We start from the raw sequence: 14,483 nt of genomic DNA, 5'->3' as shown, positions 1-14,483 counted from the left end.
CGCTACTGGGCGTGCCACAGCATCTCCTTATTTCTCTCTCCCATCAGTTATAATTTATAATGACATCACTGTACCTCAGATTACAGTGAGGGAGATTTGCCTGGCCTTTCTTCTATTACTTGGCCCCTTATTTTAGGAGCACAGGTGGCTTCAGGAACACAAATATCCTTTCTCAAACATAAATGCCTGTCTATACTTTTGGTACAAATTTTAACACAAGCTTTTATTTTATGGCTTCTCTCCTTATGTCATAATAAATATATTCTGAGATTATCAGACTTTAACAAATTTCATCAGAAATAAAAAATAGTATCTCCATATGATTTCTTCCTCTGGTAAGCCAAGTTCATTTTGTGTAAAACACTTCTTCCCTTGTAAGTTTTAACTTAAATTGAAGAATTTTATTTTAATTTGACTCTCCAGTCCTATCACTAGTAAGTATCATGCAATTCTGGGACCCCAAAGAAAGCAATTGTAAATCAAGTTCTGTAGAACTTCTTTAGTTTGTATTTAAACTAACCATTTATCCAATTCCACAATGAAATCAGTGTTATAATTTTCTTAACATTCAACTTAAAACATTAGACAGAATAATCTGAATGGGGGAAAAATCATTATCAAATGCTAAAAATGTAAACATGAAGGAAGTAAACATGAAAACAAATCTCTTTTTAAAAATTCATTTAATTACAAGAAAATTAGGCAGAAAATTGCACAGTTCCAAACAAATCCTCTGTATAAACACAAGGGCTCATTCACCATCATCTTTTTGTATTTATCTCTCAAATAACATTCCATCTATTGAACCCAACCTATACTGGCAAAATTAGAATACATGGATATTTTTACTGTTTAATATTCCATAAACAGAACTGGCTTCTGTCCTTAAGTTATGATGGTGTCTGTCATTTTGCTTCAGAGAAAACTCTAAAATTGTTCCCTTATGAGTATTTCAATCAGCCACTCTCAAAATCCAACGCAAAAAACAAAAACAAAACAAAACAAAAAACGCTGTTGTTTCACTAAAAGATACCTGTCTTCCACTTCACTTTACCAGCCTAAGTACAAATTCGGAGAAAAGCTTCTTAAGTCCTGCAGTTTCAAATTCCTTTTGTAACTCATCCAACGATGAATACTCTTTGACTTCAAATGCCAGAAACCTGTATTATACAAGAGAAACTCATGAATATGCCTAAATTTGTCAGAGTATAATTATCGATTCAGTTGCTTTTCCATCTGCAATAGTACTAAATTATACCTTTTGTGTTCTGTCTGTACTTTTGTTTCAAACAGTACACTAATCATTTTCTCTTTGCATTTCTTTCCACTTGAGTCCACATCTACTTTGCAGGTTTTCTGAAGAATCAGGTACTCCTAAATGACAAATCAGTACGTTAAATACGTATCTTACTCTGAATCTCAAAGTCCTAGTTTGAAAGGAGCCATAAACCTATAGGCTTATTTCCACGCTTACAGAGTACTCACTTCCTGAATCAAGCAGTAAGAGAGTTACACAGTGTTTTCACATACTTTGAAGCATAACATTCTGGTGAATGCTGGAGTAAAGAAGGGTCTAATCGAACTACGTAGGCTTAAATCTAAACTAGATCTGATTCTGGGGTTAGTTATCTAGATCTTCTGTGCCTCACTAACCTATTCCATAAAATGGTACTCATAACATCTACCTTATGGGAAAGTTGTGATAATTAAATGAGTTCATACATATAAAGCACTTAGAGGAGTGCTTGGCACAATAGTGCTTAATATAGTACCAGCTACTCTCATTATTATCACTTCCTCAAGGTCAGAATGAAGTTAACAGGCACACAGTACCGAACATTCCAAATTGATGGCATCTATAAATATGTACCTGTAGTTCTCAATCCTGATATACAGTCTTATAAAAATTTAAGGGATATTTACATTAAATGACATTTTAGGGACAGCTAATAAAAAAGAAAGAACTCCTTAAAAAGTACTCTACATTACCAGAGGTCAAGCCATATGATTAAATAAATTAATTAACTGATGGATCCAATCTGAGAAACAACATCTGCAAAACAGCTACACTTAGCCTAATATGCCTGAGCTGGCTTAAAGAAAAATCTGAGCCTTTTGGGGATATATGAGCAAAGAAATTAATTTGTATTCATTTTGTCAGCCAGTATTTTATCCAAAAGGATCAAACTTTATAGATATACTGTAAATCACCTTAAAATTTGTGGTTCCGGGGCTTCCCTGGTGGCACAGTGGTTAAGAATCTGCCTGCCAATGCAGGGGACACAGGTTCGAGCCCTGGTCCGGGAAGATCCCGCATGCCAAGGAGCAACTAAGCCCGTGTGCCACAACTACTGAGCCCGCGCGCCTAGAGCCCGTGGTCCACAACAAGAGAAGCCATAGCAATGAGAAGCCCACACACCATAACAAAGAGCAGCCCCCGCTCACCGCAACTAGAGAAAGCCCACACACAGCAACAAAGACCCAATGCAGCCAAAAATTAATTAATTAAATTTTAAAAAATATATGTGGTTCCTTGGTCAGACCCCAACCCAATATCTTTATTAAATCTGAAAATCTGTTGTACCTATACACTATAACCCAGCACTACTCTGGTCAACTGAAGTTATTAACCAACAAGTTTTGGGATAAGAGCCCATAACAAAAAGCTAGGTAGTTATCCTACAAATCTTTAAGATGATAGGTTATGCAAGATAAATCTGTTTCAAATAAATTCCATTGTAATTATTCTTGACCCAACCCACTTGAAAGCATAAAACCTATTAAGTGATTTGCAGCTCTTTTAAGATTTAAAATATAATAAGCAGCTTTCTTTGTCTGGTCCCACATAAAGCAGGTTAGATGAGTTTAGAATGAGAACTTGAAAACTCTGAAGAAGACGATGATTTTGAAAGCAGCTGCTGAGACAAGTCAGGTGGAAAGCAAAAGTTAGGGAGGAGGTGACAAGCTGACAGCCCTAATGATTCTACTTCCACTCACACTAAATCCTGGTTAGGAGGGAACAGCTCCTCTTTTCAGGTATAACAGATACCAAGTTCAAGCGTCAGAACATATCTTTAACTTCCAAAAAGTTAAAATTTTTGCAGGCTACCCACAAATATACACCTTGCTGTGTGCCTAACTAAGGAAAGAACTATAAATACACACAAACTTTTAGTGCAAATTTATAAAATTTAGGCTCAAAGCTGATTACGGAAACAAACACTCATGTACCAGAGATTTTTTTAATAACCTATCACTTTCATTAAGTGGCATGATTTTTAAAACATAATCTTCTACTTATTCTTCAAACTTTTCAAGTCTGTAGTTGTAATTAGAAGTTAAAGACAGTCTTTAAAAAGAAAGATCCATTAACATGGTAAGAGTGAAAGCAGAAACATCTTAATGATTAATCTGTCCCATTGTTATCAAACACACTTATAGACACACCATTTTAGCAGAAAATAGCCAAATTCATATTCAACATTAAAACTTTTCGGCACCTTGATGTTGTTTCTGTCTCCCTGCAGTAAAATCAGTATTACTTTACCCATGAACATCAGTCTTCCTGTCAGCCTTAAATCAGAAGCCCACTTCTCCACACTTTTGACATATTTGGTCTTTGCTCTCATATGATCTAAATGCAAAAGAGTCATCCACAATCCATCATCCACAGTCGTGCTTGCTGCAGAAGTGCACTTTTCACTGCCACCTCCAGCTTCTGGCCGCTTGAGGATGTGCCTGAGATTCTGCTGAATCCAGAGAACTAGCTCATGAACCATAGGTTCCGACAAAAGGGTCTCTGCTTGCTCCAGTAACTTCTCCTTCACAATCTCACGCTCAGCCCTGGTCAGGTGTTCGGAGTTAACCACAATACCAGGCAGACATGACGGGTAATTAACCGGTAAATGGAACACCAATCGTAAGGGTATATCAGCATCCATAAATCCTTCTGCTCTTGTGAGAATTCTGAACACAGTTCCATCTGTCTCTGGAAAGCATCCAAAAATAATGATTAGCTGTACCTAATTCAATTTGAATGGAACACTAACAAGTTAGAATTTTTGTTTCAAGTGTCAATTTATTTTTCATGTGAAAACTAAGTTATTTTATGAAGAGATACATCACACTAAGAAAGCCATGATTTACAGATTCTTACTTTCAGCCATACATATATAGTCATAGAATCATGCTCACCCAGGATTTCACTGGCATTTATAATTGCCATTATCCCATTTTTATTAAGGTTACCAGAAAGGTTTCTCATCATATGATGTTCTTCCTCCCCAGACTTAGTTGATAATTCAGAAATTCCTAATAAACTCATATGAACATTCAAAGAAACAGTATTGTGTATTTATAAAATCAGTGATTAGTTTAAAAGTTATACACTAAATCCGGTGAAAGTCATGTTGCAGTGAGTCTGAATCAAACCAAATACTGGATCCCGTGTGGTTGCAGGGGTACAGAGCAAACCATGACTGTGCATACACAGTAACTGCCTGGACCCGCTCTTTTTCACTTCAAATATATTCGTATCAGTGTAACATGAAGGCAGCGGGAGGAACTAAAATTGGGCAGACATCAGTTCAGCTGTTTCTGGCTCCATAAGGAGGAGGGGGAAAGGGGAAAGCGCACACAGGATACAAGATGAAACACTCTGCTCTCTTTCAGATTTGCTCCACTTCACCCCTCTGATGTGTTCCACACCACTTCACCCCACTTTTCAAAAGTTGATAAAACGTCAGGCTGATTCATTCTGCAGGGGGCAGAAGCACACAGATCAGAAGAGCAGAGTAGAACCGAACTGGGTGCTGACGAGGCTCTTTGAAGCTAACTTGCCTCCGTCTACCCTACTTCTTTCTCCACAGCCCTTGTTTCATTCTCCTTCACAAGACAGGCAGTCAGATTGTTCTAATTTTCATACCTGGATCGCTGCTCAACACGCTCAACAATGGAAACCTGAGTGCATTCCCATTTTAAAGAACCTAACAGAACATTAAAATGGCTCTCTAGCCATCCAATTCCATTTATACAGAAGCTGTTGTTACAGACATGGATTCATATAGGACCAAACACATCCATTACACCAGGTTTTTCTTTAATAGAACCTTCAGTATCAGCTGCAAAGCACTGCCGTTTTAGGACACCACCCCGAAACCCAGGCAGTAACCATTACAAAGATCACATTAGGCGGCTTCCCTGGTGGCGCAGTGGTTGAGAGTCCGCCTGCCGATGCAGGGGACAAGGGTTTGTGCCCCAGTCCGGGAAGATCCCACATGCCGCAGAGCAGCTGGGCCTGTGAGCCATGGCCGCGGAGCCTGTGCGTCCGGAGCCTGTGCTCTGCAACGGGACAGGCCACAACAGCGAGAGGCCTGCATACCACAAAAAAAAAAAAAGATCACATTAGGGCTTCCCTGGTGGCGCAGGGGTTAAGAATCCACCTGCCAATGCAGGGGACACGGGTTCGAGCCCTGGTCCGGGAAGGTCCCACGTGCCGTGGAGCAACTAAGCCCGTGCGCCACAACTACTGAGCCTGCGCTCTAGAACTCGCAAGCCACAACTACTGAGCCCGTGTGCCACAACTACTGAAGCCCGCGTGCCTAGAGCCTGTGCTCTGCAATGAGAAGCCACCGCAATGAGAAACCCGTGCACCACAACGAAGAGTAGCCCCCGCTCGCCGCAACTAGAGAAAGCCCGCGCGCAGCAACGAAGATCCAACACAAAAATAAATAAATAAAATAAATAAGTTTATTTTAAAAAAAAGATCATATTAAAGTGATGTAACTTAAATTTGTATTACATAAGTAAAATATATGCTGCATAAAGGAAGATTTTCCAAACAACTTAGTACATTCCTCTAAAATCCATCACCAGCTTCTCAAAACCCTTCTTTCTTCTATCCTGTTACTTATCCTTTGTAAAAAATATTTTATTATTAAAGTAAGCTCCCTAGATGTCAGTTAGATCACTGCACTTCACTAGATAAAATGGGCATTATAAATAGACCTACAGACATGTGACCACTAGGCTAAAAAAACCCTCCAGAAATCATCTAGAGGGTCCACTTTCCCTCTCAAGGGGGAGGTATAACTTTTAAAGCTCTTCATTCATCATTCAGCAAACATTTACTGAGTACCTACTAGGCCCAAGGCACTGTTCTAGTCTGAGAGAAAACAACGGGTAAGACACAGATCCTGTCCTCTTAAGTCAATCCAGTTTCATAACATGAAATAGTGGACAGAGCCAAAGTGATCTTCCTCAACTTCTCTTCTACACCTAAAAATGTCTTTACTTATAAACATACATACATATAATTTCTATAAACCTGTATTTTATATATTTTTTTTATTTCCATGGAGATAACTCTCCATGGGAATAGCATTTTTTAATGTTTTCTGAACAAAAGGTGCCTCCCTGCTGACAACTTGACTACAGTCCCGTGAAAATGATTTCAGACTTCTGACCTCCAGAACTGTAAGAGAATAAATATGTGTTGTTCTAAGACACCACATTCGTGGTTATTTGTCACAGCAGCCACAAGAAACTAACACAGTATCTGTGCTCACAAAGCAAGGTTTTCCCCGCAAGCAAGGCTCCCTTTCTGGTAAAAACCCTGAAACCTAGAGTGTTCTCCAATCTCTGCCACCTAAACAGCCACCTATTCCTCCCCAGGGCAGTGACCTAACTGACAGAAACAGGCAGTCCAGGGAGAAGGTCTGGAAAGCCTACTGAGCTGGCTCTTCAAATCCTTACCAACTTTCATTCTTCTCTCTTAGTGATTTTCTGGCCCTAGTCAGCAAAGAGAAAAGCAACAGGAGAAAATCCTGACTTCCGCCTTAGAAAACCGTGAAATTATTAGTTATAAGCTTAGAAGGAAAACTGCTTTAATTTTATCAAGAATTGGAAAGGATTAACAACCTTCCTACTTGGTCTTCTCTTTGACTCCCTCCGTAGCTACACACACACACACACAGACACACACACACACACACACACACACAGGAGCTGCAAGCTGAAATTACACAAAATGATGTTATCTCTGTAAGAAAATGAAAATCCCAACAACATACCCCATTCTGCTGATACTTAATGCAGGAATAAAATTACGTATTCTTTTAAAAACTCATTTTCTCCCTAAAACTCTAGAAGTATGTATATTACCCTTCCATTTCTCATCTGCCTTGGTTTGTACATGCAATTAAACTGGCTCTTTTTTCCTCAGAATTTTTCATGTAATCACATGTACTGTCAGTCTGATTTTGGGGGTTTTTTTTCCATTAAAAAAAGAAAACAAGGTTGTCCCTATCTACTTTATTAACAGCTTAGAAACAGAGTGATTAACAGAAAAATAATGGTGTTCTACATCTAATGCTAATCTCTGGCCTTCCCTGGCACCAAAAAACTCTAGTCATTAAGTTTAACTCACAAACTCATCATTCTCAATAAAATCTATGCCCTAGAAAGTTTATGCCTGCCCTACAAATCTAAAATTTTCATGAGTTCCAAGACTATTTTCATCTGTTCTAAAGATCCTACCAAAAGATGTAAGTTTTGCCTCTGGTTGAAGCTTGCATACATATTCCCTAGTTTGGGTTTTTTTGGTTTTTTTAAATAAGTCATTGTACCTTAAAATAAGTATATCAATTTCATAACTAAAATAGGTTAGTTTCAAACCTTATTCTTCCTTACAAGTACATGAAGGAAATTATGCTCCTAACCACACTCCAAACAACAGAAATTCAAACGAGAGAAACTGAACTGAACCCCAAATTCCATACTGTTATTTTTAAGACTTCACTCTACTTCATAATCCCACACAATAAAAATTCAATAAATGCTGTCCAATAACAGAAGATAGTGGAAAATGTAAACAAAATTTAAGAGGATGAGTTCTTCAAGATTCATTTAGAGCCCATTAAGAAATCATTTATATACCATATACAACTGAATTTCCCTATACTTGCTTTTTTTTTTTTCTTTTTTGCAGTTTTATATGTCCTCAGGGTAAGACTTTGTTCAGAAAACCACTAAAAAGCCCCCAACACCCTCTCTTACCTCACTGCACAGGATTTTTTTCCTCTCGCTCTCAGGTGGCTCCCCACAAGTATACATCCACCAGTGCTTCTTTTTATGTTACAGCTGGAATTTTATACATGTTAAACGTGGTTACAGAAAAAAAAATAAACGAAAAATAAGTGAAGCTAAAAGTGGCGATCCCATCCTTTAGACGTGAAGTTCAAGGCTGATTTGTTTTTAGAGACGACCTCAGTACTGACCATCAGCAGGACACAGGGCTGAGCAGATTTAGAGGGGTCAGTGGGTGACAGTCATGGTTCATTTTGCAAGACGGCCCAATCCAATCTGAGCATTAGTGTTAGCAGAACACAAAAAGCTACTCTGAAGCTACTGTGCGAACATATCATATGATATTGAGTCTTACACACCTCCCATTTTATAACTGTTTTATCTGTAAGATGATTTCCAGAAACACAACTCCACATATAATGAGCACTAACTATGGCAATATAATCTCTGTGACCTTCAATTACCTCATCAGGAAAATGAAGATTTATAACAATACCAAATCCCATCTACCGCATAGGTACCTACACAGGCATGCACACACACTCCCCTTCAGAACTATTCTGAACATAAGTGGGGTCATCCCCGTTTCTCTGCTCTGGGTGCTCTTCTTGCTCTCTTCTTCCTGGACAGGTGTCATCCTTGCTCTCTAAGAACTGTTTTCCTGACGCAATGGCCGCATCTCTGTTAAGCAGCATGACGCAATGCAAGAGTCCATATACTCTGGAGCCTGGTGGTTACTCAACCAGCCTGAGCATCTGTTACCTTCTTTATAAAATAAAGTTAAGAATACCCCTCATCGGGCTTCCCTGGTGGCTCAGTGGTTGAGAGTCTGCCTGCCGATGCAGGGGACACGGGTCCGTGACCCGGTCCGGGAAGATCCCACATGCCGCGGAGCGGCTGGGCCCGTGAGCCATGGCCGCTGAGCCTGCGTGTCCGTAGCCTGTGCTCCGCAACGGGAGAGGCCACAGCAGTGAGAGGCCTGCGTACCGCAAAAAAAAAAAAAAAAAAGAATACCCCTCATCAAGTAAGATGCATTTAAAGTATCAGGTCTGTGGTAGGTGACCCCATTAAACCTGGCACCCTGTCTGACTGCACTGCACAGGGAGAAGCAGAATACCCCTGGTTTGATCTGCCCACAGCCCCCCCTAGTGGACAGGAATAGGAGCTTACATAACTTGCACCCATCAGAGACAGTTACACCTGATGCCTCTTATGAGCTTTCTACAACCATCACAAAGAGGCCACAGTGTATGTAAGTCCCCTGAAATTCTCAGCACAAATTAGTCCAGCTAAAAGAATCCAACTATTCAAACTCTTCAATCTTATGACCTTCATAGATGACCCTAGGGTTAGCAGCCTGAGCCTGCCTGGGCTATCTCGTACCAGAAGTGCAATCCTACCCAATGTTAACCTGATTCCAGTGGCAACAAGGAGCAGCTTATTTGAGGGGAAGGCCAGGAAGGAACTGATGGTGTTCAGAATGTTCTTACATCCTCCAACCCAAGCTGACAGTGACCATGACAGTGGTAGCCAGCAGCCCACTGTATATTTACTGAGGTCTATTAAAGAAGTCCTTACCTTACCCTTAATTCCCAGATGTGAACATCAAACGTCCCAATTTCAATCACTGAATTGTTCTATTCTCCAATGAACCTTTCAGCAACAAAATGTCCTAAGTTGTTACACTGAATTCTTTTATAATTCAATTACTTATTGATGCCAAAACACTGAATTAAATTAATTAGGAGGCATGGCTTGAAAGTCATGCTCAATTTAACAGCAGATAAAGGGTCCACAGTGCTCTTCATATTAAGAAATTGCTCTTTCTTTCTTTCTATGCTTACTTTTTTGGGTTTTCTCCGACCTGTCAGCAGTGTCGTATGCTCAACCATACTCATGACCCAGACCACCACCATTCCATCCTCTTTCAGGTGTAATGGGAAATCATAGGTTCATTTTCCCAGGATATTCCTAGTTGAGCCATAATAAAGGAATTTAAGAAAACTGATGATCTCTTCAAACAGCCTGCCTCAAGCAGAAGTAATTATCAATAAAGAGAGCCAGAGACAGCAAAGTAAGATGATGAAGAATAACAAATGCTATCCAATCAGAAGAGAGGTGACGAGAAAATACTAAAAGTGAGTAAATCCTTTCATATGGATTTTAAACAATTGTTTCAGAAAGCTACAAGACAGGCTAGGCACTGAAAAGAAAGCGGCTTCATTACATGAATTGGTTCACAGTGCCCAGAACATAACAGTGCTCAATGAACGTATAGACACGGGTGATCAAGAAAGAATAAATGAAAAGGAGCCAACTCCTGCTCTGTAGGTGAATAACACACCACGTAGATACCAGGAATGGATCCTAACCCTTGATGGCTTTCTCACAACATTCAGAACATTTTAGACTACCTTCTTAAAGGTCAACCAATTTATGGTCAGAAGGACAATTTTAATAGTAGCTGAAACATAACAGAAGTTTAAATCTTATGCCAAAAAATTCACAGAATGTATTTGAAAGCTATGCCAAAAAATTCACAGAATGTATTTGAAAGCTAAGTAAAAACTGAAAATTATGTGCATCACTGCACTTTTTCATAAACTGAAGTTTTGGTTTTTACTTAATAGACGCCATAGACAGGCAGAGAAGAAGTTTTCACTATCATGAAAATATAGCCAAAAGAACCGTTCTAGACTGTAAGCTCCTAGAGGCCCTGAGCAGTCAGTGTCTTTGAAACCCTGTCAGCGCTTCCGGGGACTCAATAAATGAGTTGAATGATTAATGCGCCCCCAAGAGCCTGTAATTGGCAACCACCTTTCAGCCGACTAGAAAAAGCAGGAGAAAAGCAATCAAACTGAGAGTCCTGACTGAGCACTGGTCGAATTCAAAAATTCATTTAACAAACATTTACTGCATACCTACCACGTGCCTGGCACTGTCGTAGGTTCCTGGAGTTTTGTGATTACAAAACGGACAGGGTCCCTGCCCTCTTGCAACTTGAAACAACCAAATACCCATATAGTTAAACTGTGGTGGGTGCCCTGAAGGACATAATGCGTGGTGCTTACAAAGCACGTAGTTCAATTTGGGGAAGCTGGATTTAAACTAGGGGTGTCAGGAGAAACCTCTTTTCACGGTCAGATCTGACGGGTAAGTACAGGACGGCCAGGGAAAGCGGGGGGGGGGGGGGGGGGGACGCTTTCCAGGAGGGCGCGGCTGGCTCGTAGCGCTCAGCGAGTTGAGGAGACAGGCGAGTCAGAGGGTGCAACGGCAGAGTGGGGACGGGGGGTAACGGCGGATGGAGGGGGAAGGGCGAGTGCGAGTGCGACGGGAGAGTGGAGGGTGGGACGGACGAGTGGGTGGAGCGGCGCGGGAAGCAGGAACCGGTCCACGGGCCGCAAGAGCCTGAGCATTATGCTGTCCGTTCACTGCAGAGGAGCGAGCAGGGGCGCGATACTATTCACGTTTTGGGGGTCGCCGCACTCTCCCGCTAGCTTCCACACACGCCCAGTCCCGGGGCGTGTCGTTCCCTCATTCAACTACCCCGGCCCCCAAGTGTGGGCCCGGGGCGGGGAGCCCAGCCTTGGTGGTGGGGAGCAGAGGGCGCCCAGTCCGTCTGGCGCGGGGGTAGTCACCTGAGCGACTCAGCACTTCCCACTCGCCGGGCCCGCAGAAAATCGCACCCAGGGCCGAGAGCTCCTCCCGCACCGGCTCCGCCATGGCCGCGCCGCTCGGCTGGCTCAATACCTCCCCTTCCGCCTTCCGCCGCCGCCGCCGCCGCCGCCGGCCCCGAGCAGCGCTGCAGGGCTGCCACCGGGGGGCGCCCCGCGTCTCCGCAGCGCGCGGCGGGCGGGAGGCCCCGAGAAGCCCCGCCCACAAGCTCCCGCTCACTTACTCCAGACGCGAGGCTCCGCGCCCTCTCGGGGGGTTTCTGTCCGAGTGGGAAGGCCCCGTGGTGTCTGCCAGAGGTCACCGTGCAGCTCACCCGCTGCTTTCCTGACGGAGGGAGGCCTCCCAGCAAAGCCCGAAATTCTCTAACTTTAGCTCGGGCTTTGAACACTAGCCCTTCCCGCCCAGACTTGGCCTTGAAAGGAACTTGGAGGTTAAGAGGAGAAAACAAGCAGCGAAGTGACCAGAAGAGGTTAGCCTCTGTCTGGCTCAGAACTAAACTAGGTGTTGGGGGTACTGCAGTTAACAGAACAGACGAGATTCTCCGCCCTCCTGGAGGCACTAGCGACCCAGACGGTCTGGGACACCCAGAAAACGTCCGGGGTAGGAGCAACCTCCAGATGCTGAGAGGCAACTGGAGCTCGGACTCTGGACCAGAACCGGGTTTCTGGGACGTCCTTCTCCTAACAACGGTTGCAGAAGGGGAGGGTTGGACCTACCACCTCTGGCATTCTAAGGATGTGACTGGGGTGACCCAGAACCTTTGGAGGAGCTATGCACCCGGGTGCTGGGAGTAACGACGTAATTTCCCATTTGTCTCCCGCCTTCACAGGGGACAGACCTGCTGAAATCGGCCAGGAGAACTCCTGGGCCTTTAGGGGTACAAAAAGTATGAAAATGTAGCAAACGCTAGCTTTTCAGTATTACTTATTTTGTGATATTTGATGCATACAAAGCAATGTGATTCTTGAAGTTCAATAATGAAATGCTCATCCTTGAACTCAGCACTTAAATTTAAGATTGTTTGCAGTTCCAATAGGGTAACAGAATTATCAATCCATTCTGTTTCAACTTTGATTTCGTGAACAAGGTTACAGTGATTGTGTGTGATAGTTCTGTCAGTCAGCATCTTTGGCTTGTCCTTTTGTTTGTCGGGTAACAATTTAAAATTTTGCAGCCTCAGATAGTAGCTGGTCTAGCTCATGGAGGTCCTACAATTTTTTGTTTGTATCAGAGATAACATTTTCTGAGATAAATAAGGGATGTAGATGGCTACACAGTGACTCCTGACATTGACCTACAGAAGTCAGGAAAATGGGGCTGATTTGAAGACTGGATTCATGTTACCATCATCAGCATCATTCCCACTGTTACTAAAAAGAGGTTTTAAAAAGGAAAAGATACTGGCTTCCGAGAACAGAAAGGAAATCCAACAAGATAAACTGCAGGAGAAATGCTTCTCAGAGGATGCCATGGGATTTCAGTGACCCCAAGCAATTAAGAGCACTGCTGTGTACATAACTGGAAAGACAAAGGTTTATTTAAACGCATAATTGTCTCTGATGTGGCCAATTTTTGTTTAATAATAATAATAACTCCTTTGAGTTATTTCCAAAATAGCAGTTCAGTAGGTTCATAATTAGCTGCTAAAGAGTTTGGTGAACAAAAGAATAAATTTTTAATTTAAAATATCATTAAATTCTTTTTGATTTTAGCTTGAAGTCCAATGTTAGTATTAAAAGTGGTAGGAAAGGGCTTCCCTGGTGGCGCAGTGGTTGAGAGTCCGCCTGCCGATGCAGGGGACAAGGGTTCATGCCCCGGTCCGGGAAGATCCCACATGCCGCGGAGCGGCTGGGCCCGTGAGCCATGGCCGCTGAGCCTGTGCGTCCGGAGCCTGTGCTCCGCAACGGGAGAGGCCGCAACAGTGAGAGGCCCGCGTACTGCAAAAAAAAAAAAAAGTGGTAGGAAAATATTAATTTAGTTGTTGATTGACCAAATTTTAAAGATTGACCAAAAATCAAGTAGTTCATTTCTTATTTTTAATTTCCCAAATTCAGTATAAGTGGTATGAGTGAAATAATGTGAACAGTAAGACTACAGCCGTCAGAAATATTTGGAGGCAGTCCCTAAAGCCTGCTGTCACCAAGGTGATGTAAGAGTACCTCAATCTATTTAAAATTTTCTTGTCAGTAGGTTTCTTCTTTGCTCTTCCTTTCTTCATTGATTTCTTAACCTGCTTCTCATACTCCATTTAGTATGTTTAAATAAAAAAGAAGTCGATATGAATGTCTTTTAAATTGATACTATCCTAAGGCCCTGAAGTCCCATGAATAAGTTACTACTCTCTGACATTTGGAAGTAATCAACACAGAGAAAGCATAATGTCAGCTTGATATTTCTCACACTATGAAAATATCAGCTACATGTCAAATATCTAAAGCCTACCTTAAAGCAATAAGTTTTCTTGTATTCCTAAGCTACTGAAAATTCTAAATATCTAAATGTGCTATGATGTCTAGACATGTGGATGAATGTCTGGTTAGAACATTTCTCTTTCTCTCTCCACTCACCTGCCCCCAGTAGTGTATGGTTTCCTAGAACAATATTATTTATACATGCAACTTTTCTAAATAGTTGCTTTCCCAAGACCATACAAAGGAGTAGCTTTAAATCTCTCACCTCCAGTTAAAACCACTTGCCCAAGAGAGTTATTTTAACTTTTCTAG

General features: G+C 41.9%; 1 protein-coding gene across 4 annotated transcripts; it reads right to left on the bottom strand.

Annotated features, from left to right (window-relative positions):
• Positions 1-666: 666 nt before the first annotated feature.
• Positions 667-11,851, bottom strand: RWDD3 (RWD domain containing 3). 4 transcript variants are annotated; one of them, XM_067726980.1, is made up of 4 exons: positions 11,724-11,851; positions 3,501-3,988; positions 1,259-1,374; positions 667-1,160 (listed from the first exon to the last, which is right to left on the bottom strand). In XM_067726980.1, the coding sequence occupies exons 1-4, from the start codon at positions 11,806-11,808 to the stop codon at positions 1,046-1,048; spliced, it is 804 nt and encodes a 267-aa protein (XP_067583081.1). In that variant the 5' UTR covers positions 11,809-11,851; the 3' UTR covers positions 667-1,045. The 4 variants fall into 4 exon arrangements, with proteins under 4 accessions (XP_067583081.1, XP_067583085.1, XP_067583083.1 ...); XM_067726984.1 differs by having other exon boundaries at positions 3,548-3,988; XM_067726982.1 differs by having other exon boundaries at positions 3,501-3,982; positions 11,724-11,841.
• Between the last annotated feature and the right edge of the window lie 2,632 nt (positions 11,852-14,483).

Source organism: Pseudorca crassidens, chromosome 2 (assembly GCF_039906515.1).
Source record: "Pseudorca crassidens isolate mPseCra1 chromosome 2, mPseCra1.hap1, whole genome shotgun sequence".
NCBI lineage: Eukaryota > Metazoa > Chordata > Mammalia > Artiodactyla > Delphinidae > Pseudorca > Pseudorca crassidens.
The sequence above is the reverse complement of the archived record's forward strand: the minus strand, read 5'-3'. Positions and strand labels throughout refer to the sequence as shown.